The following is a 24,552-nucleotide window of genomic DNA, read 5'->3' as shown; positions in this document are numbered from 1 at the left end:
TTTCCTTTCTCTTTTTGCCCTGTAATAGCTGAAAGGCAGAAAATAGTATTTAGAAGAATATACTGTAGAGCTTCCATAGTATGTAGTGAATATACTAGTGAACTAGCATAAATTGTTCTTTTATTGCTCTACTAACCATTTTTTTAACAAGTAAGTGTGCACTTCTTTTTCTTAACTGTAACAATATGAACATTTGCGTCACTTTACTTACCCTAGCAAAGTGAACATTACCTTTGTATGACTAACCATCTCACCCATCTCTTGGTAAATCAAACCTTTTCTGTTAACCTACCAAATATTGCAAGTCAAAAGCATCTTGTGCAAGAAGGACATGTATAGTTGGAAGGAGTTTTAAAAAGTATATCAGCTTCCACCTTTAAGGGTTGGATACAATGTTATGCTAAGTTCAAATAAAAAAATATTCATGTAAAGCATTATATGAGTTTAGCAGTAAACTAATTATCACTTACCCCCTGTTCATCCAGTTTTAGCAGAGTTTCCGGCACTTTGGGAGAGTTGGATGCTAAGCGCAGACATTGCAAGTTCACTTCTGGTACAATGTATTCCAAAAGTTTTTTTGGGGATATAGCTCTGGAAGAGCTAGAGCGGATGGATGAAGGAAAGGCTTCCTCTAGAATTGAACCACGAAGTGTCTTCAACTTCAAATAGACAAAGAGGGAAAGAAACGAAAAATAAATAAAGTGCAAAAAGGTGAACACCGATTTAACGAGAATGCAAAGGATTTATCAGAAAAGAAAAATGTTAAATTAGCCATTCTGATAGTTTGAATAATTAAACAGCAAAAAAGCTGAGAGTATGCTGCATTAACATTGCAGGTGTTCGATTTCATCTATGTATATAAATTAATAAATAATAAATATGCATCTTTATACAATAGTCAGTGGACCAGAGCCTTGGTGGTCAGACTGTAGGACAGAAAAGTGTGGAAAAAAGCTGGTGTAGAGTGCTGCAGAACTTGCAAGCAAAGACTGCAATTTTCCAATTTTGTCTCCAACTTTTGACATTCCACCCACCATCACACTGTTCAACTGGGCACACCAAAAGCCAATAGAGATGTACACCACTGGAAACCAGGGTTGCCAACTGTCAGTAAATTTATGGACAGTTTGTAAAAATCAGTGATTTTTACAACTGTCTGTAAATATCAGGGGCTTGTAATTTGTCATGCTGTGTAGACTTCTGTAAGTATAAACCAGTCAAAAGACTTGTTATGGGTATTGTCAGTGTTTCCATATTGTGTTGATACTGTTTAAAGAGTGATTGTCTTAGTTTTTAAAAACATTTTTGGGTTGTCAGTTAAAAATGTGCTCCGTCAGTAAATGTTCAATGTTTCGTCAGTAAAAAATGCTGCGGGAGGTTGGCAACACTGCTGGCAACTGGAATAGCAGGGATGTGCTTATGCTCTCAATCTGTACTGGAGGCAAAGATTATGTTCTTAATTTAGAGTGGAGACAAAGCCTCAAGACAAGTACGGCTTGGTCTTTCTGGAACTTTCTTTGGTTCTTGCTAAGTCTCATGGAAACTTCTTTCTCAACAATATAATGTACCTTATTTAAAAAGTAGGCCGTATTTTAATTGTCTGTCCTATGTTTTCCTATGTATTGTAATTGTGTTCTGTATATATCCCATACCATTTGCTTTTTTGCCAGTAGTAGACACCCATGTTTGTACTTGTATATTATATCTTTTACATTAGGTACAGAGAAGAAATTAAAATAATTAATTTTAAACTAAAATGCATGTATCTAGCATAACAATTATTTAGATTTAGATTTTATAAAAGCTTCCTTGTTATCCAGAAATCATAATGAGAATATAAAACAATTTTTAAGGCCATATTTCAGCTCAATCTGATTTGTAGGTGAACAGTACTGACATGTTTACATGTTGAAAAATATTCTCAAAACAGTAAAAATTGCTGTTTAAACTACATGCTACCATTTTATTATTTGTAAATACAGCTTCCTGTTTTACTGTGTACCTTAGTACCCACTATTTAGCACCTAGCCCCAAGAAACAAGGTGTGTTGTCATTTATTTTGCTGTGTTCTCAGTGCAGGAAAAATCCACAGACCTAAGAAATTACATTTTGTTTTATATAGGACATGTTTCGACCAATGCATCCTATGGTTGTGCATCGGGCAAAAGGTCCACATGGTATATTTATGCTATTTTCCTTGTTTTGTGATATTGAAATAAACTGAAATGGGATCTTTCAAAAATACAGTGCAATACATATTAATGCATGTTTTACCTTTCCTTTCCTTATTTATAATGACATTTACTAGCTGTGCAAGCCATTGCTGCACCTTTGGAGAACAATGTGCATTCACTTACACAAGCATTGCTTTACATTTGTCTGGCAGAATGAAGGTGGGTGACAATGCTAATAGCTCATTCACTCCATACATCCTCACATCCATTCACCTACAGTGAAGTTGCAGTGTGACAGTGCTGCAGCGACCTCACTGTATTAGCAACAGCACTATTGCCTTGAAAAAGTCGGGATTCAAGCGATGAACTGGAAGGAACAACAGGTATTTAAACTGTATTGCTAAAGATGCTAAAAAAATTTGATATGTATATATATATATATATATATATATATATATATATATATATATATATATATATAGTAATGATTTGCATTGACTACAGTATATATGTAATTTTGACCTTTGACCATATTTCTACTCTAATATATTAAAAAAAAGATAACAAAATGCTTTCTTTACCTCAGTTGTTCGAAATATAATTCTATAGTTATACTGTATGCCTTGTACGCCATCTCTTTCATCTCGTCTCAAACTTATGGCCACAGGCCCGAGTCTCTCATCAACCCCAAAAAAATTCTGATGTTCTGATAGAAACAAAGCAGCGAAAGGTAAGTTTCTTAAGAGAGAGAAACACAAAAGTATACTCAAAACAGTGGCCTCTGAAAAAATAAATGAGCAAAAAATAAAATATTACTAACCTTTGCCATAAAAATACTTTCGATAATATAGTGCACCCAGATCTTGATATTCAACAAAGTAACTGCAATCTCTCAACCTTTCTCTAGCTTCTTCCAACACAGAAACAGCTGCATTGGGTCCCCTGACTGGACAATTGATAAGTGGTGAATTGAATGAAAAAAGAGAACAAAAGTCCCATCCTTGATCTTTTTGGCCTTCTTTCTCTTCTCCTCCAACTTCATTGCGGAAATATGGGCAGCTAAGTAATAGCTCACTGTCTTTTCCATCACCAGAATCACCTGGATCTTCAGGGGATGACAAAGATCTCCTGGGTGATGAAGTGCAAGCTTTGAGCTGAGAGGCAGCAGAAGCACCACTTCTTACATTCTTTCTTCCTTCAGATTCTCTCCTTTTGAAGGGATCAAACAATATACTCTGAATGTCATGATGAGCAAAACTTTTAGGACGTGGGGTTACAGGATCTCCTTCAGGTGGTTTTTCTTTTACCTCCAGGGCCACTGGCCCTTGGCTGTTTCCTGCCAGCCCAAGCAGTATGAAAGGATCTTTAAAACGTGGGGCAGACGGGCTTCCAGTTCCTTTATCCCGAGGGTTGTACTCTGACTCTGAATGGGACCGTGCCCCACCGTTATGTCTGCTATTTCCTGAGGTAATTAGAGACTTAACCTCACGAGGACTCTTGTGAGGGGATGATTGGGATGGTGGTTGGCGCAGTTTACGGACAAAGAGGTCATCGGACTGCATTGCATTAGAAACACCTCATTGATGATGTGTGAAATGTACAATGTTGCGTAAAACTTGATATGTTAAATTTAGGAGTATTTTTTTATTTTGTTTTTCTTTAGGCCTGATTCAATTTCTTCCTAAGTGATTTTTTTTAAATTTAGCAACCTGATAATGATGTATGTCAACATTTGCATTTTAATTATTTTAACTTTTTTCTACCCGCAACAGTAAAATAGTTTGCGGTCATTTGGTGTTACTTCTACTTCCTTTCCCAGAAAGTATTCATATATACGTATTTTTTGCTTCTGTTTCTTTTTTTGATTTGATATTAATATTCTCTTCCACCTCTTTAGCTGCCTTGGGATTTCTTAGTGTTGTTATAGACCTTAACTATGCTTATTTTGATTGCTTGGAGTGCTGTTTTTCACATTATTTTCCTGTTAAAGATTTGCTAAATGTATCTGTCCTTATGTGCTTTATAATCCATTACGTTTTCCATGCTATAGAGATTGCAGAAAGTTATCCTTTTCACATCTAGCCACATTCAAGTAGGATGTCCGCACAGTTACTTTAGACCTGTGGAGAGAAAGAAAAAAACACATTTACAAAAACCAAAACTGTGATCCATGCAGCTACAGGCTACAGCTACAATACAAAGGCGCTGATTGGCTAATCGTTCTCTGCCACTCTCACAGCCAGTTGCAGCAGGGGGTGTGCCAGCTAAACTGACCACGATAGATACAAGCATGCCATATCAGAACAAAACAGACAACATTTAAAAGGAAGTATAAACAGAAACAAACACGTATGTGAAAAATAGAATTATACACTTTAACTACTCTTCCTGCTTGTACTGTAACGTTATCATTCTTAATAATCCTTAAAGATCACAAGAAATTATTATTATTACATCGAGTTTATATAGCGCCAAAGGGTTTGCTCAGTGCTGTACAATAGGGGGGACAATACATGGCACAGTACAACAAAAACAGACAGCGTACGAGGGGTAAGAGGGCCCTACTCTTTCAAGCTTACAATCTAGGAGGGAGGGGGTAGTGGAACAATAGGAAGTGGCTGAGGGGAATGAAGTGGCTGAGGGGGATGAAGTGGTGGGAGGAATAAGGGAGGATGGCCGTTAGGTGAGGGTGGGGTAGGCTTCCCTGAAGAGATGGGTTTTGAGGGAGCACCTGACTGTGGGGAGGGAAGGCGACAGTCGGATGGATTGGGGCAGTGAGTTCCAGAGGATAGGGGAGGACCTGGAGAAGTCCTGCAGTCGTGCATGGGAGGAGGAGACCAGGGAGCAGGATAGAAGGAGGTCCTGTGAGGAGCGAAGGGTACGGGTAGGGTGGTACTTGGGGATCAGGTTGGTGAGGTAGTCAGGGGCAGTGTTATGAACGGCTTTGTAGGTCAGGATTAGAAGTTTAAATTTGATGCGTTGGGCAATCGGGAGCCAGTGGAGGGAGAGGCAGAGGGGGGTGGCAGAGGTGGAGCGGGTGGTGAGGTGGATGAGTCTGGCCGCTGAGTTCAGGATGGTCTGGAGTGGGGAGAGCCTGCACTTGGGTAGGCCAATGAGAAGAGAGTTGCAGTAGTCAAGGCGTGAGATGATGAGGGAGTGTACAAGAAGTTTGGTGGTGTCTGGGGTGAGGAAGGCACGTATCTTGGCAATATTGCGGAGATGGAGCCTGCAGGTGTTTGCAAGTGATTTGACATGAGGGAGGAAGGAGAGGTTCGAGTCAAGAATGACGCCAAGGACTTTGGCTTGCGGGGCGGGAATGATAGTGGTGTTGGTGGTGGTGATGGATAGGCTGGGGGGGGGGGTGTGGGCAGGGGGAAAGATGAGGAGTTCGGTTTTGGAGAGGTTAAGCTTGAGGAAAGGCTCAAAAGTCAGGTTTCAGCCAATTTCTAACAGTTTAGAAATGCCTGCTCTGTGTTAGCATTAGAGGCCAAGATTCTGTTGCAATAGATAGTAGTAAGAAAAAGAGCTAAGATTTCAACCACACAGTTGTGAAAATTTAAAGATGAATTTCTGTACAATGCCTATAGCTACATGTGAATGAGAACTTGATTTCTAATGCCTCTACTGCTTGTTTAGAATATATAATATAGCTGCAAATATGCGGGGAACCCAGAAAGTTGTGGAAAGTTCTCTAACCAATGGGCTTTTTCAGGCCCTGTATTAAAGTTCACTTGTGCCTAGAATATGCATCTTAAAGCGGAATTCCAGCTGGAAAAAAAAAACAAAACAAGAGTCAGTAGCTACAAAAACTGTAGCTGCTGACTTTTAAAATACAGCCACTTAGCTGTCCCTCGGTCCAGCGGTGTCCTCACCACCGCTGGTTTCACTTGCGGTCTTCTCTCCCTGGCGCCAGCACCTTTAGTGTGGGCACCCGGCTGTGACAGCTTGCGGCTTCACAGCCAGGGTGCCCACTGCTCATGCACGAGAAGTGCAGCGCTTTGTGAATGTGAATGGCCCCGTAGTCTTCTGGGACCTGTCATGTGTCCCAGAAGACTATGGGGAGGGAGGACAACTTCCATTTCCGATTGCCTAGACGATTGCAGTGGAAGTGGGAGCAAGTACCTGTCAAATTTGGGTACCCACTCCCCCCCGCTCCCCAAAGGTGCCATCCTAATGGGGAGCGAGGGGCAAAGCATTAAAGAGGAACTTCCCCTTTTTGGTGGAACTCCGCTTTAAAGTGTTTACATATTCTTAACAAGCAGTAAAATAGCTTAAAATAAGCCCAACTGGCCTATCTAAAATATACTGATTACATCTCAAAGGTCACAATAGGGGCTTTAAAGTTGGGTTTAAATGACTTTCTAACAGCTTACCAGCACCTGCTGTTTGTTTGCATTAGAAAGCTAGAAGCTGCCGGGTCTTTGCTGCCTTAGGGAATAGGATGAATTGAGTAATGCCTTTTTTGTAATACTTAAAGATGAACTTCTCCACAATAGCTAAAGCCTCAGAGGTGGAATAGGGTGTTCATACAGCTTGTTTAGAATATATTATTATATAGTCTGGGCACAGATTCACTAATTCACTTTAAATAGGTAACATACACTGGAAAATGGGAAGATGAGACTAGTGCTCCATATGCTGGCTTTAAAAGAAAGCACAAACATTACCAAAAAAATATTGTATTTTGTTCAGATCTTAATTAATAATAAAATAAAACAGTACTAAAATAATTAAATTCCTATTATTATGAGATTTGCAGGCTTATTTTTGTTTCAACCATTTCTTACAGCAAGCATGCTATTCATACAGACATAGGTGCAACAATCATTCTCATATACTGTGATTAGTATTTATGCCATTAGGAGGTGCTGTCGTATTTGATGCTTTCATAATGTAATGTTCTTCTTAGTGAAACTACATGATTATGATGTAATTTCCTGTCTCTGTGTTCCTGTCATTTTCCAATAACACAAAAAGAGCTCTTCCATGGGTCCAGAATAATCTTGACTTGTAAGAGTCATATCTGCAGCAGCTTTTTAATATGATATGGGCCCAACTACAACCAAAGTACTAAATACTGCTGCAGATAAAGCTCAGAGTTACAACATATGATGGTTGAGAGTTTTATAAAAAAGTTCAGTCACTAATCTGACAAACCAGAACCAACAAGGTAATAATCAGTGGAAGTGTATTTATTTTTGAAATGACCTATAATCATCTCTGTCTGCAAATCAACCTAAGCAAGAAGCTCCACCAGTACTGCAGGAAAACAAAAAGAACATCAATGAAATTCAAATCAGTATTAGTGATTTATTCTCTGAGGAAGAATCTGAACTGCCTGCAACCCAAGTCATAAAATCTGTGAGATTCAATAAGGGCAGTACACTTGTCATTTATGGGTCTTTCATTGATGCAGTCTGAGCCAGTGTCATGGGAATACATGCTAAAACAACCTGTTTATGAGAAACAAATGTGGAATAAGCATGCAGGTGAAGAGGTGTCATCTCTTAATCTGCTTTTAGCTAGACTGCAGAGGTTTAAGCACATTAATGGAAGCAGTTTATATAAAGTTACAATGTGGAGATCTTCTACATAACAACAAACAGTACAGACAAGAAGTGATGGCACTTTTACATATTGCAATCGCTACACATCTAGATGTAGAGGAGCCATCATGCCACTCTGCATATGTGTGAGTACTAGAGATGAGCGAATCGAAGTAGGCGAAGTGGAATTCGAGTCGAATATTGGAACATTTTCGATTCGCGCCGAATCCGAAAAATAGCCTACTTCGGACGCGCGAATCGAAATTTTTCCTAAAATGGCGGCGGACATGTGCGGCGACGGAGCGGGGATGTCTGGGAAGGCGCGCAGACAAGGCGCGCTGACCCATAATGCATTCCTTAATGACATGTGATCGCATTAGCCAATCAGCAGCCAGGCAGCCAGCACTGTGTAATGGTCGAGCTATAAATAGCGGCCATTTTAGAATTCTTCATTTGCCTCCAGTCATTCAAGAGAGGCAGACCGCTCTGTATTAGGGACAGAGTTAGGGCCACAGAAACGTTACTTGGGGACAGAGAAACGTTACTTAGGGACAGAGAAGCATTACTCAGGGACACAGAATTGTTAATGAGGGCCACAGAATCGTTACTTAGGGCCAAAGAAACGCTAGTTAGGGCCACAGAATTGTTACTCAGGGACAGACAGAATTGTTACTGAGTGCCAGAGAATTGTTACTTAGGGCCACAGAAACGTTAGTTAAGGCCACAGAATTGTTACTCAGGGACAGACACAGAATTGTTACTGAGGGCCACAGAATTGTTACTTAGGGCCACAGAAACGTTACTCAGGGACACAGAATTGTTACTGAGGGCCACAGAACTGTTACTTAGGGCCACAGAAACGTTAGTTAGGGCCACAGAATTGTTACTCGGACAGACACAGAATTGTTACTGAGGGCCACAGAATTGTTACTGAGGGCCACAGAACCGTTACTTAGGGCCACAGAATTGTTACTCAGGGACACAGAATTGTTACTGAGGGCCACAGAACCGTTACTTAGCGCCACAGAATTGTTACTCAGGGACAGACACAGAATTGTTACTGAGGGCCACAGAATTGTTACTGAGGGCCACAGAACCGTTACTTAGGGCCATAGAATTGTTACTCAGGGACACAGAATTGTTACTGAGGGCCACAGAACCGTTATTTAGGGCCACAGAATTGTTACTCAGGGACACAGAATTGTTACTTAGGGCCACAGAAACGTTACTCAGGGACACAGAATTGTTACTGAGGGCCACAGAACTGTTACTTAGGGCCACAGAAACGTTACTCAGGGACACAGAATTGTTACTGAGGGCCACAGAACCGTTACTTAGGGCCACAGAATTGTTACTCAGGGACAGACACAGAATTGTTACTGAGGGACACAGAATTGTTACTAAGGGACACAGAACTGTTACTTAGGGCCACATAATTGTTACTCAGGGACACAGAATTGTTACTGAGGGCCACAGAACCATTACTTAGGGCCACAGAATTGTTACTCAGGGACACAGAATTGTTACTGAGGGCCACAGAACCGTTACTTAGGGCCACAGAATTGTTACTCAAAGACAGACACAGAATTGTTACTGAGGGCCACAGAATTGTTACTGAGGGACACAGAATTGTTACTGAGGGCCACAGAACCGTTACTTAGGGCCACAGAATTGTTACTCAGGGACAGACACAGAATTGTTACTGAGGGCCACAGAATTGTTACTTAGGGCCACAGAAACGTTACTCAGGGACACAGAATTATTACTCAGGGACAGACACAGAATTGTTACTCAGGGACAGACACAGAATTGTTACTGAGGGCCACAGAATTGTTACTTAGGGCCACAGAAACGTTACTCAGGGACACAGAATTGTTACTCAGGGACAGACACAGAATTGTTACTCAGGGACAGACACAGAATTGTTACTGAGGGACACAGAATTGTTACTGAGGGCCACAGAACCGTTACTTAGGGCCACAGAAACGTTACTCAGGGACAGACACAGAATTGTTACTCAGGGACAGACACAGAATTGTTATTGAGGGACACAGAATTGTTACTGAGGGACACAGAATTGTTACTCAGGAACACAGAATTGTTACTGAGGGCCACAGAACCGTTACTTAGGGCCACAGAATTGTTACTCAGGAACAGACACAGAATTGTTACTCAGGGACACAGAATTGTTACTGAGGGCCACAGAACCTTTACTTAGGGCCACAGAAACATTACTCAGGGACAGACACAGAATTCTTACTCAGGGACAGACACAGAATTGTTACTGAGGGACACAGAATTGTTACTGAGGGACACAGAATTGTTACTGAGGGCCACAGAATTGTTACTCAGGGACACAGAATTGTTACTGAGGGACACAGAATTGTTACTGAGGGACACAGAATTGTTACTGAGGGACACAGAATTGTTACTCAGGGACAGACACAGAATTGTTACTGAGGGCCACAGAACTGTTACTTAGGGCCACAGAACTGTTACTTAGGGCCACAGAAACGTTACTCAGGGACACAGAATTGTTACTCAGGGACAAAGAATCGTTTAATTAAAGAGTATGTCAGACAACATGCAGAGGAGTGGCAGAGGAGGCAATGTTTTAGGAGCGAGCAGACGTGGCAGCAGAGGAAGGGGTCGAGGCAGCACTATTCGCAGCCAGAGGCTAGTGCTCCCGGTGTCATCCAGTACAGTGAGGAAGAGCTAACAGAGGGCGGTCAGGAACGGGGGGAGACATCCGCCTCTTCAGCAGCCAGGCGAAGAAGTAGTGGCGAGGAGAGTGGCTCGGTAGCCGGTGTAGAGACAGGTCTGTCTCCTGACCCACACGCAGCCGAGGGGGCTAGTAGTGAGGCGGAGACCCTAATTGATGATGATGAGGCTGATCGCACTTGGCAGCCTCGTCGTCATCAGGCTATTGCTTCCGCATCATCAGGAGAAGAGGGTGGCAGCTTGGCAGCGAGCAAAACAGTCGGTGGGTTGTCTCCATCGCCACACTCTGCCATGTGCCACTTTCAGGTCTCCTCACACACTGCTGGTGTGTTGAATTTTTTGACATAGGGTGCTGGCAGATTACGGGCCTCCCATAGCTGCTGCCAGGCCCCTAATCTGCCATGGGCCCCTATATACCGCCTCCTCATGCTGCTGCCAAGTCCAGAGTCTCTCATGGGTCCCTGTACGGCCTCCCATTGCTGCTGTCTCCATCGCCACACTCTGCCATGTGCCACTTTCAGGTCTCCTCACACACTGCTGGTGTGTTGAATTTTTTGACATAGGGTGCTGGCAGATTACGGGCCTCCCATAGCTGCTGCCAGGCCCCTAATCTGCCAAAGGCCCCTATATACCGCCTCCTCATGCTGCTGCCAGGTCCAGAGTCTGTCATGGGTCCCTGTACGGCCTCCCATTGCTGCTGTCTCCATCGCCACACTCTGCCATGTGCCACTTTCAGGTCTCCTCACACTGCTGGTGTGTTGAATTTTTTGACATAGGGTGCTGGCAGATTACGGGCCTCCTATAGCTGCTGCCAGGCCCCTAATCTGCCATAGGCCCCTATATACCGCCTCCTCATGCTGCTGCCAAGTCCAGAGTCTGTCATGGGTCCCTGTACGGCCTCCCATTGCTGCTGTCTCCATCGCCACACTCTGCCATGTGCCACTTTCAGGTCTCCTCACACTGCTGGTGGGTTCCATTTTGTCATAGGGTGCTGGCAGATTACGGGCCTCCTATAGCTGCTGCCAGGCCCCTAATCTGCCATAGGCTCCTATATACCGCCTCCTCATGCTGCTGCCAGGTCCAGAGTCTGTCATGGGTCCCTGTACGGCCTCCCATTGCTGCTGTCTCCATCGCCACACTCTGCCATGTGCCACTTTCAGGTCTCCTCACACTGCTGGTGGGTTCCATTTTGTCATAGGGTGCTGGCAGATTACGGGCCTCCTATAGCTGCTGCCAGGCCCCTAATCTGCCATAGGCCCCTATATGCCGCCTCCTCATGCTGCTGCCAGGTCCAGAGTCTGTCATGGGTCCCTGTACGGCCTCCCATTGCTGCTGTCTCCATCGCCACACTCTGCCATGTGCCACTTTCAGGTCTCCTCACACACTGCTGGTGTGTTGAATTTTTTGACATAGGGTGCTGGCAGATTACGGGCCTCCCATAGCTGCTGCCAGGCCCCTAATCTGCCATAGGCCCCTATATACCGCCTCCTCATGCTGCTGCCAGGTCCAGAGTCTGTCATGGGTCCCTGTACGGCCTCCCATTGCTGCTGTCTCCATCGCCACACTCTACCATGTGCCACTTTCAGGTCTCCTCACACTGCTGGTGGGTTCCATTTTGTCATAGGGTGCTGGCAGATTACGGGCCTCCTATAGCTGCTGCCAGGCCCCTAATCTGCCATAGGCCCCTATATACCGCCTCCTCATGCTGCTGCCAGGTCCAGAGTCTGTCATGGGTCCCTGTACGGCCTCCCATTGCTGCTGTCTCCATCGCCACACTCTGCCATGTGCCACTTTCAGGTCTCCTCACACACTGCTGGTGTGTTCAGTTTTTTGACATAGGGTGCTGGCAGATTACGGGCCTCCCATAGCTGCTGCCAGGCCCCTAATCTGCCATAGGCCCCTATATACCGCCTCCTCATGCTGCTGCCAGGTCCAGAGTCTGTCATGGGTCCCTGTACGGCCTCCCATTGCTGCTGTCTCCATCGCCACACTCTGCCATGTGCCACTTTCAGGTCTCCTCACACACTGCTGGTGTGTTGAATTTTTTGACATAGGGTGCTGGCAGATTACGGGCCTCCCATAGCTGCTGCCAGGCCCCTAATCTGCCATAGGCCCCTATATACCGCCTCCTCATGCTGCTGCCAGGTCCAGAGTCTGTCATGGGTCCCTGTACGGCCTCCCATTGCTGCTGTCTCCATCGCCACACTCTGCCATGTGCCACTTTCAGGTCTCCTCACACACTGCTGGTGTGTTCAGTTTTTTGACATAGGGTGCTGGCAGATTACGGGCCTCCTATAGCTGCTGCCAGGCCCCTAATCTGCCATAGGCCCCTATATACCGCCTCCTCATGCTGCTGCCAAGTCCAGAGTCTCTCATGGGTCCCTGTACGGCCTCCCATTGCTGCTGTCTCCATCGCCACACTCTGCCATGTGCCACTTTCAGGTCTCCTCACACACTGCTGGTGTGTTGAATTTTTTGACATAGGGTGCTGGCAGATTACGGGCCTCCCATAGCTGCTGCCAGGCCCCTAATCTGCCATAGGCCCCTATATACCGCCTCCTCATGCTGCTGCCAAGTCCAGAGTCTGTCATGGGTCCCTGTACGGCCTCCCATTGCTGCTGTCTCCATCGCCACACTCTGCCATGTGCCACTTTCAGGTCTCCTCACACTGCTGGTGTGTTGAATTTTTTGACATAGGGTGCTGGCAGATTACGGGCCTCCCATAGCTGCTGCCAGGCCCCTAATCTGCCATGGGCCCCTATACCGCCTCCTCATGCTGCTGCCAGGTCCAGAGTCTCTCATGGGTCCCTGTACGGCCTCCCATTGCTGCTGTCTCCATCGCCACACTCTGCCATGTGCCACTTTCAGGTCTCCTCACACTGCTGGTGGGTTCCATTTTTTGTCATAGGGTGCTGGCAGATTACGGGCCTCCCATAGCTGCTGCCAGGCCCCTAATCTGCCATGGGCCCCCGTTCCGACTCCTCATGCTGCTGCCAGGCCCGTAATCTGTCATGGGCCCCTGTTGTCACTTGTTGGCATATTCCGCTCGTTCAGATGCTCCTTCTCCTGCTACTCCTCTTCACGGATTCCGTCAGCAGTCTTTCTTGGAATCCGTTTCCAAGAGACAACAGTTTGCGAGCACGCACCCGACGGTGCAGAAGCTGAACGTCCTCCTGTCCAAGTTGCTGCTGCCAGGCTCGTAATCTGTCATGCGCCCCTGTACCGCCTCCTCATGCTGCTGCCAGGTCCAGAGTGTGTCATGGGCCCCCGTACCGACTCCTCATGCTGCTGCCAGGCCCGTAATCTGTCATGGGCCCCTGTACCGCCTCCCCATGCTGCTGCCAGGTCCAGAGTGTGTCATGGGTCCCTGTACGGCCTCCCATTGCTGCTGCCAGGCCCGTAATCTGCCATGGGCCCCCGTACCGACTCCTCATGCTGCTGCCAGGCCCGTAATCTGTCATGGGCCCCTGTACCGCCTCCTCATGCTGCTGCCAGGTCCAGAGTGTGTCATGGGTCCCTGTACGGCCTCCCATTGCTGCTGTCTCTATCGCCACACTCTGCCATGTGCCACTTTCAGGTCTCCTCACACTGCTGGTGGTTTCCATTTTTGTCATAGGGTGCTGTATGGCCTCCCATTGCTGCTGCCTCCACCGCCACACTGTGGCTCCACACTCTGGTTTTGGCCCCGTGACTGCCCAAATGAGTGAAGTGTGCGGTGATTCTAAGATCGACGGCACTCATCTGCATGTCATACTGACTGACAGTATTATTTCTCTTCCCCAGCAGACTCCAAGGGCATTTAAATTAAAGGTACAGTGTTCTGCACTAATATTAAGTCTCTCTGAAGCCTAGAAACACCCTTTTTTAAGTTAAATTCACAGCGAATATATTCGACTCGAATCGAAATTTTTCCACAAATTCGCCGAATCAGTCGAATCGAATTTTTGAATACTTCGCTCATCTCTATTGAGTACCACTAACAAAGCCAAAGTTTGAAGAACTCTGAAAGAAGACAGGACTGAGATGTAGTTGTGGTTTAGTCTGGAAGGTGGTATTGGGGGGGGGGGGGTACACTCCCGTACCTCCAGACTGGCAGTGCTGCTGTTCAATAGGTACAACCTGTGCTCCTTCATCCAGAATGGGGGCTCTCTATTACAGAAAGTGTGCTACTTGCCAGATCACCAGGTGAAAAGAGGGGAAAAGCCTGAAAAAGAAAATTAATACAACCACTACATCCAATGAATGGTAAGCTGCAATATATTACAATTTTGGCTTTGGGTTTAAAACTGCTTTAAGTTCACATTTGAATATGCAGACACTTCTGATGCCCTCTTATCTGTGGGAAAACAATAGCAAACAAACAAGTTTTTGGACCTTTCTGATCACTGTTTCCCCTAAGATTTCCTAACAAGCAGTGTTTGCAAGTTCTCAAAGGCTGGTTACTACAATTAATTACTATGGTAATTTAAGTGTAGCACCCTCGTAGGTAGGTGCTAGGATTTGTATGGTTAGGTTAAGCATACAGTTGTGACCAAAATTATTCAACCCCCAATGCTGTAAAGGGGTTTAGGGACTATAGTGTACATTTGGAATTGTATTCAGAATCAAATCCTACAAGGACGTTGTAACTACCCAAATGCAACTAAAATGACATCAATTGTTTATGTAATACAGTAGTAAATGGTTCTTATGTGGTTTCTTCATTGCCACAATTATTCAACCCCTTAAAGACTACCACTCTGAAGAACAGAGGTTCATACAGGTGCTTTCCATCAGGTATTGAAAACACCTGTGGATGTCACCGAGCAGCAATCAAGCATAATAAGCACCAATTAGGCAGCTTTAAAATGACTGTGATACTCAGCTCCTTCTAGACATTTACTGGTGTGGTTACAAACATGGTGAAGGCAAGAGAATGGTCCAGGAAGACAAGAGAAGAGGTGATTTCTCTTCACAGGAAGGGCAATGGCTATAAGAAGATTGCAAAGATGTTAAACATACCAAGAGACACCTTAGGAAGCATCATTCGCAAATTCAAGGCAAAGGGCACTGTTGAAACGCTACCTGGTCGTGGCAGAAAGAAGATGCTGACTTCGACTGCTGTGCGCTACCTGAAGCGTAGAGTGGAGAGAAGTCCCCGTGTGACTGCTGAGGAACTGAGAAAAGATTTGTCAGATGTGGGTACAGAAGTTTCAGCCCAGACAATAAGACGCACACTGCGTAATGAAGGCCTCCGTGCCAGAACTCCCAGGCGTACCCCCTTGCTGTCTCCAAAGAATAAGAAGAGTCGACTGCAGTATGCCAAAAGCCATGTGGACAAACCACAAAAGTTGTGGGATAGTGTTCTGTGGACTGATGAAACAAAATTAGAACTGTTTGGGCCCATGGATCAACGCTATGTTTGGAGGAGGAAGAACAAGGCCTATGATGAAAAGAACACCTTGCCTACTGTGAAGCATGGTGGAGGGTCAATCATGCTTTGGGGCTGTTTTGCTTCTGCAGGTACAGGGAAGCTTCAGCGTGTGCAAGGTACCATGAATTCTCTTCAGTACCAGGAGATATTGGATGGAAACGTGATGCAGTCCGTCACACACCTGAGGCTTGGGAGACGTTGGATCTTTCAACAGGACAATGATCCCAAGCATACCTCCAAGTCCACTAGAGCATGGTTGCAGAGGAAAGGCTGGAACATTTTGGAGTGGCCATCGCAGTCACCAGACTTAAATCCGATTGAGAACCTCTGGTGGGACTTAAAGAAAGCAGTTGCAGTGCGCAAGCCTAAGAATGTGACTGAACTGGAGGCCTTTGCCCATGAAGAATGGGCGAAGATACCCGTAGATCGCTGCAAGACACTTGTGTCAAGCTATGCTTCACGTTTAAAAGCTGTTATAACTGTAAAAGGATGCTGTACTAAGTACTAAGATTGAATGTCACTTGGGGGTTGAATAAAACTGATAATGCTGTGAGCACAGAAAAGACATTTGTGGTTATTTCATTATAACTGTTATGTTATATTTGTCTGACCTACAAGTGCCTCTTTAATGTAAATGTAAGCAAGATGACTGAATGATCAAAAGCAATGTCAAACTGGCCAAAACACTCAATTTCAGTGGGGGTTGAATAATTTTGGTCACAACTGTAGCTGTGTTTCTTTGCTTAAGAGAGGCTGTTTGGAAAATCTACTTGGGCTCTCTGCTTAACAGAGTACTGTGATGGATTAGTCAGGTCTGCTCATTACGCTCTGGTGCTGCTGAGTTTGCCTTGAGCTCTGCCGCCTTCAGGAAGCTATGAGAGCCTTCCAGAACCTGGGAAGGAACTAGGCAAATGAGCAGCATGAATATGGATACCGTCCTGGCCAATTGCAGAGGAGGGCAGTCCCATTGCATGCTGGGATTGGCATTTATGTTCTGTGAGCACATGGGTTCAGAGTCTTTCCTGGGAGAGGATTGGACCAAACTAGGCTGGAGGCAGGCTTGCCTCACCTGGCACTGGCTGCCATGCGGCCTCAGATTGGTCGACCTGAGGTCCTGAAGTTAGAGAGAGTGACCCTGGTTCTACAGTAAGTTGACTGAGGGGAGCTGTCTGCCAAAGCTCTGTCTGGTATCACTGGAGGGTTTTGCTTGGAAGATTGGAAGGAGGCTACCATTCTGTCCTTTGGCCTTGTAAGTACAGACATTGATAAATTGGGGGACTTTGTGTGCTTGCTGCATCCCTGGTGCTTGATAGTCAGCATGGGTCTCAAAAGGAAGGGGAACACTGGCTAGTGTTCCAATTGTTGCTACTGCAAAGGACTTTGCTCAGCTATGTTACCTTTGTGCTGTCGCAGTCTGTCGAAACTGGCTTGTACCTGAGGAGCTCAGCCCTGTAACTACTACTACTACTGGAGAAAGGGACTTAGCTCACTCCTAAACTACTTGCTTCTACAATTCAAAGAGAAGTCTGCTATCTACTATCAGCCAGGACTTCAAAAATATTCAACTAAGAGATCAGCTAGATGTCCTCAGTCTGAATAGTTCTAATTTTGGAGTTTCCTACTACATTCCCCATCCCTATCCCCAGTTCGACAATAAAACTCCAAAAAAAACAAACATCCCCTAGACTGGTCATTGAAGACAATGTGCAGGTGTGTGTGTATCTGGCTGTGGAAAAATATCTTGTGCCTGGCTGCGGGACAAAGAAGGGGGAAGACCTGGGAAAAAATACAAGTGGCCCTTACGAGGGTGTCGCTACATAAGAATATTTCATAAATGAGAGGTGTTCTTAAACAAAATGGATAGCAGCTGATATTGTCTACCAAGACACACCAGAAGAGCAAAAACCCAGAGAATACTTTATGTGCACAGCATTTAATTATATATGGATGAAACCTCACAAATTTCTGTTGCCCGTCTGATTTTGTTTCTTTAAAATATTTTGCTGGGAAATGTACTGCATTTCAATGGCCTAATGTTATACATGTTAAATACTGGCTTGGTAATGAAATCATATGATCTAAGGTCACACAAGAAAACAGGCCAGCTACATAAAGCAGAAAAACACACAAAATATAACCTTGAAGTAAAAAGTCACAGACATGTCTAGAGATAGAGAGACGCTAAGGCTGTATGAGAGCACGCGACACAGGAAAACACCAAAAGCCTGTGGCTCATGACGGGCAGAGGTGGAGGGGAAATGAAATTCTAAAGAAGGACAAAGGAGGAACAAACATTTTAACATATATATGCAATATATTAAAATAACACAAAATTGCAGCAATAATTTTATGTTGCATAAGGCACATTTACCAGTTTTTTTTAACATCTGAATTATATGAATCTCCCTACACACAAGACATACAGTCATGGCCAAAAATATTGGCACCCCTGTATTTCTGTCAGATAATGCACCACTTCGCCCAGAAAATTGTTGCAATTACAAAATGTTTAGGCATTCTCATGTTTTTTTCTTTTGTTTGTATTGGCATGACACAAAAACATTAAGAAACAAAAAGCCAAATCTGACACATTCCACGCAAAACCCCAAACATGGACTGGACAAAATTATTGGAACCTTCTCAAAATTGTAAGAAATAATTGCATTCCAAGTTTATGATGGTCCTATAGTTTGTATTTAAACTCACTTATATCAATTAACATGAGTTGACAATATGGAAGTCACACCGAAAACCAGTTAAAATGGTGAACAATTGACTCAACCTTAAGCAATAATTTAAAACATGTTCAGGATAGCAAAGAGCATGAATACACTGCAGAATAATACCAAACAGAATATAAAAAATGCATACACATGGGCCCTTCACAGCAATGGGTTCTTCTGCTATTAGGCTCTTGTTCACACGACAGTTCTGACAGTGTATGGTCTTTCACTTGGCTGCAGATCACTTGCCAAGTTTCCTCTTCCTCATCATCCCTGTGCATGTCCAGGGAAAAAAAGGGAGATATAAGGGCCTGTGCCTGCATCTGTGAATGGTGAGTAAATGGGCACTCCACTACACTGATATGTATCACTAAATTATTTCCACATATTGTACTTTGAGAAAAATTCCAAAAACTCTGCATTGAATTAATTGTGTGTTCTAGAATTTATAATAGACTAATATCTAAATATAGTGGAAGATGTTATAATAAGACAAACGTTCTGCTCCAGTCATTACCCTAATGCCCTGTGATTCCCCCTCCAGAGGCTGCTGCATTAGCTCTTACTCAGTACACAAAATAAAAGATAAATCCAGGCTGCCAATTACAGCCTACAAGTGAGGGACACCTCTGCTCTTCCTGTGATAGGCATATATTGCATCTCTCTCTGCATACACCAGTGGTAAAAGGGAAGTGGTTAGAGATGGGAAAGATGGCTTGACATCTGACTTTTGAATAAATCAAAATTTGCTATTCAGTAATATTAATATTACTGTTATGTCTGTTTAGAATGAACATTTTGTGGAAAGGAGGAGTCCAACTGAACAGCTGATGGAGTGACTTATGAAGGTACCACAATGTTTACAAACCTGAGGAATAGAAAGCTTCAAAGGGCATTGTTGAAGCTCAATGAAATCCTAGTAGCAAATCAGATTTTAGTTTAATTCTATAGGCTGTAGCCAGACCTCCCTTTAGTCATAAATATGACCTAAGAACCTCTGACTGTAACGCAAAGTTAATCCCAAATATAACCTCTGCAGGATCCTTGCTTCCTCCCACAAAAAAAAAATAGTATAATAAAAAAATCAGTAATAAATTGTTACCCATAGCCACCAAATCAATTCAAATCTACTTTTGAAATTTGAATGTGACTGGTATTCAAAAAGAAAACAGTGGGTACCATGGAGCCACTCCTACAAAGGTTAAAGAAGAGTTTAGATATTGATAGCATCCATATACTTCTCAGCCATTAGATAAGATGCACACTTGCAGAGATTGGGTCGCAGCATCCATCATAAGGATTTGGATTCTGTGCCTGGTCTGAAAGGGTCACATCTATGGAGTGATAAGCTTCAATACATGTCATTTCTTGTTCTTGGGTTTAGCTATACTCTAAATGTGATGCTACTACTGGTACATAAGACAGCTTGCAGAATACAAGTGGGTGTAGATCCTTGTAACAAGAACTGGTCCATCTAATGCGTGTCACTTTAACCACCTTCCGCCGCCATATAGTACAATGACGGGCGCAAGGTGGTTCTCTCATTCTGATAGGACGTCATATGACGTCCTTCCATTCTCACCGTGCATGTGCGGCTCAGGGAGCGCGCAGCGCGGCGATCGCCAATGCGCTGTGTCCCTCGGACACAGCGGGTCACGATAAGAGCTGAAGATGTCTGCTCGGTCATGTGATCAGCTGTGTCCAATCACAGCTGATCACATGTAAACACGGAAATGCCGGTTATCGGCATTTCTCTCCTCTCGAGCTGTCACGCTGACAGCTCGAGAGGTGAGGAGAGCCGGTAATCGGCTTTCCGCGGAGGGGACATGTACACTGATCATCAGGGCACTGATGATCAGTGTGCCCTGATGATCAGTGTGGCCCCAGAAGTGCCACCTGTCAGTGTCCATCAGTGCCAGCAGTCAGTGCTCATCAGTGCCACGTGCCAGTGCCCATCAGTGCCAGATCAATGCCACATATCAGTGCATACCAGTGCACATCAATGCCACATATCAGTGCCCATCTGAGCTGCCTTTCAATGCCACCCATCAGTGCCAGTCAGTGCCACCTATCAATGCCAATCAGTGCCACCTATCAGTGCTGCCAATCAGTGCCACCTATCAGTGCCAGTCAGTGTCGCCTATCAGTGCGCATCAGTGCCGCCTATCAGTGCCAGTCAGTGCCGCCTAACAGTGCCAGTCAGTGCCACCTATCAGTGCCAGTCAGTGTCGCCTATCAGTGCGCATCAGTGCCGCCTATCAGTGCCAGTCAGTGCCGCCTAACAGTGCCAGTCAGTGCCGCCTAACAGTGTCAGTCAGTGCTGCCTAACAGTGCCAGTCAGTGCCGCCTAACAGTGCCGCCTATCAGTGTCATGTATCAGTGCTGCCTTTCAGTGCCCATCAGTGATGCCTGTCAATGCCCATCAGAGCAACCTACCAGTGCCTCCTCATCAGTGACCATCAGTGCCACCTATCAGTGTCCATCAGTGCAGCCTATCAGTGCCCATCACTGCAGCCTCATTAGCGCATATCAGTGAAGGAGAAAAATCACTTATTTACAAAATTGTATAACAAAAACTAAGAAAAAACTTTTTTTTTTCAAAATTTTCAGTGGTTTTTGGTTTGTTTAAGAAAAAATAAAAATCCCAGCTGAAAGCTGGAAATTGGCCTGGGCAGGAAGGGAGTGTAAGTGCCCTGTAGGTTAGTGGTTAAGAAAGCTTGGGTCTGGTCAAGTAGGGGCCAGTTTCCACCAGAATGCAGTGTTCCACAACACATGCCTTTTACATAACCTTTGGCCCTTAATCAAACAGAGAAAAAGGCAGACACAAGGTGTGCAAGAATTTCATGTTTGGAAACTGAGATTTGCTCAGCTAACCTGTGTGTTAAAGAAGTGCTGATACTATTGTATTTCAGGTGTCATATTCCTCGAACTCTGTATCAGCAGTTGTCAGCAATAAAATTTCAAATCCAGTAATGTGACTAGCACCCATTGTATTCAATCCACTACATGCCAAGGACCTTGCCCTGAGAGTGGTTGCAGCCAAAAGCTTCAGGAAAGTAATTAGACAGGGACATTCGAGATTTACACCTGCTAGATGTTTGCTTTATGTTTAGTATTCCAATAATCTAGACTATAAAAAGTAAATCTGTCCTCCCAACTCTTTTTCTATGTAATAAACAGAGAGTCAAAAGTTCTGCTTAAGGCTGGTTCACAAGAGATGCAGTCTAGTGCATTTGTATCCTGCATCAAAAATGCAGGGGCAGTGTTTAACATGGATTGCAATGGCACTAGTTCAAACACTGCTGAAGTCAACAAAAATAGAACATGTTAAATTTTTCTGTACAGAAAACATTTGCTACTGCTGCATTTATGAGGTGGACAAGGGAATTACAGACTACAAGTCAAAGGCAAATCCTATTTCAAATAAAAATTGTTATTGGCTTCAGCATCACTCTGCCACAGTTCTTCAAATACACATCAACACCAGCAGCAGGAAGGGCCTTATGCTGCAATATCCTTTATGATTAAATACATGGTTACCTAAAAACATCAAGTGTGAATCAAGGCCAGATCTGTACTTTTTACACACCATTAAAAGCAGAACTTCAGCCATATATGAAAATTATAATACTTAGTTAATGTTTAAAATATTTGAAAGTATTTTTTACTAAGAACTAAGATAGGTGCCTGAATGTGACCTAATTGAACATAATTTGGAATGGAGAAAGGGAAGTATTCAGTACTTGTTCCATCTCACTTGTATTTCACAACACTCTGGCCACCTAACTTCCTCAGCCACATCTCTTCCAGGCCACCTCACCTTCACTTACCCTGGTAATGTAACCTAGCACTTACAGTACGTTCCTCCCAGCCACCTCGAGTCCCACTCCCACATTCCTCCATGGCGATTGGCTCCGCCATAGTAGCCATATATCCCGATCTACTGGTGCTTACAATTCCTCTGCCACCTTGCACTCTGACAGTTATTTCCACCTCCTAAGCATCACCTCTGCTGTCGCTGTTCCCCTCCACCTGCACACCACCCCACCCAACAAATGCTTTTGAAATGGTCACACTTTTGCTGCTTGGCATAAAATGCTTTCCAGGTTATAATACTACAAAATGAGGAAAATATTAAGGGTCTGAAAACACTGTATTTTTACAAGAGAACCTATGTTCAGACATAAATTGTTACAGAAAAGAAGTGGCAAGATTCACAGGTACATACAGGGGTTGGACAAAAAAATGGAAATGCTACAATTTGCTGGTGTGAAAGTGACCACATGTTTCGCATTGAAAGAGGAAGTGATGTAACATTCTTTTGCTTTGGCTGTGTGATGAGACACCTAGCTAACAAGTGGGAAGCTTCACTTTTGTCATTTACTGTGTGCGATGCTAGTCCCATGAAGACTGAGACTGAGCTCTACAGTCATTTTTGAGGTAGTTGTTTTCTTATTCTGGGTCAAAATCCTGCACAATGTCCTTTTGTCTCTTTCAGGCAGTTGACCATGTCAACTGAGCTGATGCTTATCAGATGATGTTTTCCCAGAAACTGTTTATGCCGCCATAACCTTCGATACTGTACCTTGCAACACGGCATATAAATTGGTCACAGAGGCTCCAGCTAAGTGCGCACCAACAATTTTGCTCTGTTTGAAACTCAGTAAGCTCTGACACGACTCTGTATTAGTAGCAGCGCACGCAGTGAATGACAAAAGTGAGGCTTCCCACCTGTTAGCCAGGTGACTCATTACACAGCAAAAGCAAAATAATATTACATCACTTCCATTTTCAACTCGGAACATTTGGTCACTTTCACACCTGCAAATCATGTAGTGTTTCCATTTTTTTTTGTCTAACCCCGGTATGTATTAAAAGGCATTTCGACACCCCTATTCCCATGGATGGAACTGCATTATAAAAAGAGAAATTGTCACAACACTTTCTCCTGCAACCATCTTCCCCTTTAGAAAAAGATGTTGCAAGATTGTGTATAGATCTGCTGCCTTCTACTGTCTGAATTTGTAAATGCCTCTAAATATATTATGTGTGCATTTTCTCTCCCTAATTTTTTGACTTTTAAATCCTGGAAGGAGGAAGTGAAGAAAGAGAAATTATCAGAAATGTCCTGTCCATGCTCAAAGCCAGAAGAAACTATACACTATTGTCTCTGAGTTCCAGTGCCACACCACAGTTCCTGCCGGTGAGAAGCTCTGTTCTAAGCTGGTGGGACAACAATTGGAGCATTCCCCTGTGACTGCTGATCTCGTCTTCAGGTCTCCAACACAAAGACAAACACTGCATCATCTTCAGGGGCCCCTGCAAATGGACTTTGCTGCAACATTCATCTGGAAATATATCTATTAATAATTATATAAACCTGGGTATATGTACACAATTCCACTAGGACTCATATCATGCTCTTTGCTGATAATACCTTTTTGGATGTATGTATTGTTATTCATTTTCCAGGAGGAAAATACCCTCTGTTCACAGAGGCCCTGTCCTGGGTGGAGGCACTGCGAACTTTATTATCAAAACCACTCTTCCACTTAGCAAAGGTTCTGGTTCTCTTATTTACCTACAAGCTTAGGGCAATATCCTGTTTGGAGAGGGCCATTTGTCATAACCTCCCCCTTACCCAAAAAGAGGGCTACTTTTTTAAATATTTTTGGGAACATACAGATCCACTGGTCTACGTGTCACTGCATGTACTATGCATTTATATATTCATGTAATTTCACATATGCAAGGGAAAAGGATAGATTCATTTATTGAGTTACAAATATTAATTTTAGAAATGCACAGTGCAGACAAAAACATGAAAACTTACTGATTTATGTGTTCCCAAATATAATCATGTGTGATTAATCATGTATTCACCAATGCAATAAAGTGGAAGAAGATCAATTTGGTGAAGAGCACTGTAGTTTACTAAACAATATATATCATATATTATTTGTTTTTTGTTTAAT

General features: G+C 43.9%; 1 protein-coding gene across 4 annotated transcripts in view; it reads right to left on the bottom strand.

The window, feature by feature from the left end:
- The window catches only part of SIPA1 (signal-induced proliferation-associated 1), a 151,538-nt gene that overhangs the window by 93,148 nt on the left and 33,838 nt on the right, over positions 1-24,552 (bottom strand). For all 4 annotated transcript variants that reach the window (XM_089656543.1, XM_089656542.1, XM_089656544.1 and 1 more), the window contains exons 2-4: positions 2,995-4,294; positions 2,756-2,880; positions 471-659 (exon numbers count right to left, since the gene is read on the bottom strand). In XM_089656543.1, coding sequence (XP_089512669.1) covers positions 471-659; positions 2,756-2,880; positions 2,995-3,736 — 1,056 coding nt within the window. In that variant the 5' untranslated portion in view covers positions 3,737-4,294. The remainder of the gene's footprint in view (positions 1-470; positions 660-2,755; positions 2,881-2,994; positions 4,295-24,552) is intronic.

Source organism: Staurois parvus, unplaced genomic scaffold, assembly GCF_062004578.1.
Source record: "Staurois parvus isolate SC_StPar_1 unplaced genomic scaffold, SC_StPar_1.0 ptg000916l, whole genome shotgun sequence".
Classification (NCBI taxonomy): domain Eukaryota; kingdom Metazoa; phylum Chordata; class Amphibia; order Anura; family Ranidae; genus Staurois; species Staurois parvus.
The sequence above is the reverse complement of the archived record's forward strand: the minus strand, read 5'-3'. Positions and strand labels throughout refer to the sequence as shown.